Consider the following 6,000-nt stretch of genomic DNA (forward strand, 5'->3'; position numbering starts at 1 on the left):
GATTTTATTTTTGATATATATAAACTTTAGTGTGTACTTTAGTTAAAAATGTAGATGTACACAAGGGAAACGGTATATTTCAGACAGAGGACCTTCATCAGCTGCGATTCAAGTCACTTTGTTCATTTCACTGCTGCAGCTTTTCTGCTGCCCAGAACCCAGATGGGCTCCTTGTTAAATTTCCAACTGTAAAATGAGTTCCAAAACCGAATCTGAATCCATTCCCAGGTCTCTGGTCCTCTAGAAATGCTTCTGTTGTGTTGTGGCTGGCATTGCACTATTTCTGAAGTCTTCTCAGGGTTTGCACAGTTTTCTAATCGTTTGATGTTTTGCCATATCGTGGTGGTATTTTGATCGTTCTGCTTCCTCGTTCTGCTTCCTCCGCCGTACTCCGGCCGGTTGCCATGGAGCCATTGAGAACGGCCCCGTGGCCCAAACGTGGGCGGTACCGGCCTGATGGCATACCAGTGAACATCCCAGTCACGGAGCAGATGGCAAAGGATGATGAATCAGCTCAAGCACTCCCACTGACAAACCTCCGCCCTCCACCCAAAGCCTCGGTGAGAGCGACAGGTGGTGGAGCCGAGAGGCCCAGTTACCTCCTGCTGAGCCCAGCGGAAACTTAGAAACGGCCTATGGCTTTTATTTACACCTCGATGTCGGGGTGTATTGTGCGAGTGCAGACCAGCACCTAGCTCCACAGTTCTGTCATGTGCTGCATGCCCTCACGTTCCATATGACCCGTGCTGGCCAGGGGGTGAAGACTTCTATGCCAACGTACACACAGGGCGTGTAGTCAGAGATTCCCAAAGAACTGTTCAAAGGCCTGGGTTTGCAGTGGAATATTCTCTATGTAATATTTTATATATTGACTATATAACCGATCGCTATATAAATCTTCACTATAATTATAATCAATGTAATCACAAGATTACACTGCTCAACAGTATATAGTATGGAAAAGGGGTACCAAGGAAAGTGGAGCCCCTCCATGTTGGTCACTGAACAGGGATTCTCTTAAAGATGAACATTAGGAAAAAACCATCCACTGTACATCTTAAAAGTCAGTTTGTATGTTTCATAACAGCTTTATTTATTAATATTATAGTGTGAAATTTAATTGCTTGTCACTTAAAATACAAATCTAAAAACATTCGAACTCAGTATAAAAAGTACTAAAAGGTATCTCTTTCAGTTTGTGTAGCTATAAAATCATAAATATTGTTGTAGTACTCAGTGTAGGATTCTCATTCCTGCAATTTTAATGTATACTTCTGTCAGCGTAAGTTTACATTTCTAATTCCCAGTAAAAGTTTGTTTGCACAGTTTAACTGCATCAGTGGTATGTTAATTATAGAAAAGACCTGTCACATTATCACAGTGCCATGTGCACAATCTGCAAATCATGACCTTATACACAGAAATCTCTAAAGGAAAGACTGGTTTGCAGTCCTAGTTATTAGCACTATTGGAGTACTGTTCACTCCACTGTAATTCTAGTCTGGGGATATGTTCAGGTCTATCAACGGTAGAATTGTCGTCATCCCTACAACAATAAATAAATAACATGCTGCTTCCCTAAGGCAGGTGAGCTTGAAGCCCTGTGCAGCTGGTGTGTCTGACGTGTAGAGCTAAAATGCTACGATGTCAAAAATGAATTGGCGTGTGCCATGGTGCAGAAGGGAGTTGGACATACGTAAACAGGCTTGACTCCTAAACGCGTGGCTTTCAGGCACTGGGTGAAATTGGGATGGAAGACAGAAATAATCTAAACAGTTAATAAATCAAGATTCCTCAGATGAAGCTCTGTTAAACAGGGAAATCCTAACATTTTCAGGCTAGCATTCCTTCCTTCCGTGGGCCAGCGTTCCAGGCCCTTCCCGCCATTCTGCCTTGTTGCGCAGGTCCAGTCAAGCAGGGCGTCCTGACTTTCATTCTCTTGCTTACACTTTGTCTGTCTGTGTCTGCACCTCTCTCTCTCTCACTCTTAGAGCTACTCCAATACTCTTGTCTTTTAAGACACACGTGCACACACTCTTATTCTCATTCCCTAAGCTACCCAGCAAGTTCAGTCCTTTGCACGACTCCTCATTTTCTCTCATTTCTCGGCCGCCTTTTATATTGTAATAGTGCTGCTCTGTGCTTCAGCACTGCATAAAATTGCCATCTGATATACCCATATTGTGTGAGGGTGTGACTTTGTGTATGTGTGCTTTGATTCTCAGAATATTGGCTTCCTACATCTCAGCTAGTGCACCTCTCTCATTCAGATCAGTCACCAGACTGATCATATACGAGCCTACAAACAGCCAGGGTTTGTAGGGTGGCAAATAATCACACTCTCTCTCTCTCTCTCTCAGCTGTTTTAGTTGAAGAAAATGCAAATGAACTCTCAAATGAGCCCTTTTTATCATTATCATTTGAATTGTGCATTCAACACTTTTTTTTTTAATATGGGTGTGTATAAAACGTATAACTCACCTGTCACTTGTCTCCTCGCTCTATCTCCCATTTGCTCACTCTTTCTCACTCTATAGTGACTCTACACCTTTCTTCACAGTTCAGTAATCGACCTTTTAGCACCAAATCTGGCTTCATGTTCTGTGTCGCTCTCTTCACATTCTTGTATTTCACCGTATTTTTGTACGTAGCTTTCTTCTCTCCATCATTCTCTCTCCCTCTCCTCCCGTTGGACACGCACGCGCATACATACACAGGAACATGTGCAAAGCATCTGAGCCAGACAGCAGTGGTGAACCATCCAGACACCATGACAGTGGACAAGATGCAGCAGTGAGTCCCCAGTGAGGAAAACTTCCAAAAGGAAGCAATATGAAGAAAAGTCCAAAAATGACCAGGAAATGAAGGATTAAACAGACAATGTGAAAGGTTAACACCACTAAGTCACTCTGGGGCCTATAACCCTTAAACTGGAGGGGTGGGGATAGGGTGAAGAGGCAGGAATAGAGACTAATGGAGTGCTTGTTCAAGTGGTGTGATGAGCATCCAGGTGATGCAATGTCTGTTACACACACACACACACACAAAGGTTAGTTATTGAGCAGTGATGAGTGTGTGACTAAGTGGATGTCATTAGACATCAGTCATGAAGTGTTTGCATACTTCTAAGAGTGTTGCGCGTTCCCTCTCTCTCTCTCTCTCTCTCTCTCCGTCTAACCCCACTCTAATTTGCTGCTTCATTCACTGTCTCCAAGCAGACAGCAACAGGATAAAAAAAAAAATGTTTGTAGGGATTTCTGTAGCAAGTGTCTGTAGCAAGTTACCCCTATAGTGTGTGTGTGTGTGTGTGTGTGTGTGTGTGTGTGTGTGTGTGTGTGTGTGTGTGTGTGTGTGTGTGTGTGTGTGTGTGTGTGTGTATGGGTGTCTCACACCACAGCAGCACCAGAAGCAGGTCAGAGCGGTAGACCGTGCTTGTGGCCCGAGTGCTTTATTCTCGTTTGTTTAGCTTAATATGAGGACCACACAGAAGGGCGTCCCGTCTCCTGCAGTGTGGGTACCTTTAATCAGTTTTAGCACATAATTGATTTTTACGCCATGTCTCCTCTGTGAGTGCGACTGCTAGGCTGTTCCCCCATGGTTTCTTGAAGCTAGCACCTGAATTATTTATATTGCAGAGGAAAAAAAGGAGTGGAAAGGGTGTGTGTGTGTGTGGGTGTGTGAGAGAGAGAGAGAGAGACGTGTACATGTATGGGGAGAGGGGTGTAAAGATGGACATTGTCCATCAGAGCAAGTGTGAGCTGCCAACAACACGGCCCTCACTTTGGTCTCATTTGTGTTGTGCATGGTGCCAAACACGCACACACTGAAGCAGCGAGAAGCCCAAGGGAGAGGTGGGCTTGGGTAAATAATATTCAGTCCAGTTCAGGGGTTCAGCTCTGCTGCCTGTGGCTAGCCAGCGTGTTACTATAACAAGCTCTCTCTCCAACTACCCCCTGAGCACATGGTGGCTTACAAATACCCAATAACATTCCTTCACCAGTTTAGTGGTTTAGAGGTTTAGAAGATCTCTGCTTTTGTGACACAGCACGCCAGACCGTGTGTGTGTGCGCGCGCGCGCACGCACATGGGAGTTGGGGGTAAGTGTATCTTAGAGTAACATGGGTTCAGTGATGTGGTCTAGTGGCTGCAATTAGATGCTGAAGGCATGCGTCTCAGACACCTGACAGGCATGTGTTCAGGTAGACGTGAGGGAGCGTTAGGACGACTGTGACCGCTCTGCTCGCGTTTTCATAAACCTGCCAGTCAATAAAGACTAAAACAAGCTGCTGCACCAAAATGGGTGCAACAGGGTTTGTTGCGCTTTAAGTGTATATTGAAAGTGTATATTGTATTTTTTTTTTGCCATGCCTTTAATAATTTGTTTGCGCCGTTCCCACCATCTCTCATGTCTCTCCCACTCTCTCCGTCCATATCATCTCTCTCTATTCCCACTCTCCTCTTTCTCACACACACACACACACACACACACACACACACACACACACACCCGCCCCACTTTCTCCCTACCTAATGACCTAATGTATGTTTTCTTTTTCTTCATACCTTTATCCCTGCATCCCTGGCTCCAGCTGAGTGAGGAGGTGTGTGACCAGGAGCTCCTCACCCTGCTGCTGAATGCCGGAGCACTGGTCAGCTGTGTGGACACACTCCTCTACCCAGCCCTCATCTCCCACATGCTTAGGCAGGGGAGGTGGGACGTAGAGCAGGCCGCCCACGACCTCCACGTCGCCGGTCACACCACCCAGGCCGGCTCCCTGCTCCTGGCCCATCGCGGAGTTCACCCGGCACTGGCCACCTTCAACAGTGCCCTTGTCGTTGTCGACAAATGGCTGTGAGGCACACAACCAGTGGGTGGGGGTGTGGGTGGGGGTGTGTGCGTGCATTTGCACATGTCAGTTTGGAAAGCAGCACCAGCTGAACATGAATAACCCAGAGGGATACATGATTCATGTCAGTCACATTATGTTTTGGAGTTATTTTGGAATCATATTATTACACTTAGTTCTCCATAAGTGAGCCATTAGAGGACCATTCAGAATAATTAAGAATAATTAATTGACTGCTTCAGGCCCTGGTTAGATTGAAACAAAAGTACTTCAAAGATGAAATCACCTGACCTGTTAGACATGGTACTCTAAGTGCTACTGTGATGTTTGTGCTGGGACATTTTAGGGGAAAATACTCTCTGTTCTACTAGAATCGCTCTCGCTCTGTCTCACATTCTATCTTGCCCCAGATGTCACAGTGATGTTAGAGTAATCACATTACTCTGGCAGTTTAGGCACGCTAGCATGCTTTAATGTTCGTTACAGGACAGAACACAACCCAAATTCAGAGTGTGAGTCTTACCAATGCCATGCATGTTTTGCAGGGAAAGAAAACAGCATATTTTCTGTTGGGTTAATAACTAATTATTTGAGTCAACAAACTAACCTCCAGACAGTCACATTATTGTTTTAAAATACAGTGCATGCCTGTGATGGGAGCAGTGTTCCAGTACTGAATGGATTGTTTTGGGTCATCTTGTCTGTTTTCACCTCAGTTACAGATTGTTCAGTGTACCAGACCTGTATGCAAATTCAAACTGAATGTACTGCAGCTTTATTCCCTTTAGAGAATGTTGCTTAACACACAATGTCAAAGATTTTCCAGATATTTCAAAATGATGCTACCTGTGGTCTCGGCCGGGTTTTTTTTTTGTGTTTGTTTGTTTTTAATGTAGTCACAAAAGCAAATAAATAAATAGACAAAACTCCAGACCCTCTCCACCTGCTTTCTGCTCAGTCTTGTCTACAAACACGGCGGGAGATGACAAAAATCTGCTGGCAGGAAGCAACTTTCGCCTGCCCGCTCGAGAAGCACATGAGATGGGGCTGGCGGGTGGGCCAGTACCGGGCGGGGAGGCAGGACCATTCGCCAGCGGAGGCTGCAGCAGGCCACTGTGCTCTGGAGAGGCGGCCCTGTTCACGGCACCCGCAG

The 6,000-nt window shown here is 45.4% G+C and overlaps 1 protein-coding gene across 4 annotated transcripts in view; it reads left to right on the forward strand.

Moving 5' to 3' along the window:
• nbas (NBAS subunit of NRZ tethering complex) overlaps positions 1 to 5,787 on the forward strand; it is a 120,087-nt gene extending 114,300 nt beyond the window's left edge. For all 4 annotated transcript variants that reach the window (XM_035528768.2, XM_035528767.2, XM_035528769.2 and 1 more), the window contains one exon: positions 4,590 to 5,787. In XM_035528768.2, the coding sequence (XP_035384661.2) occupies positions 4,590 to 4,856 (267 nt within the window). In that variant the 3' untranslated portion in view covers positions 4,857 to 5,787. The remainder of the gene's footprint in view (positions 1 to 4,589) is intronic.
• Positions 5,788 to 6,000: the final 213 nt, after the last annotated feature.

The sequence above is a fragment of the Electrophorus electricus genome, chromosome 2 (genome assembly GCF_041902795.1).
Source record: "Electrophorus electricus isolate QZ-2024a chromosome 2, ASM4190279v1, whole genome shotgun sequence".
Classification (NCBI taxonomy): domain Eukaryota; kingdom Metazoa; phylum Chordata; class Actinopteri; order Gymnotiformes; family Gymnotidae; genus Electrophorus; species Electrophorus electricus.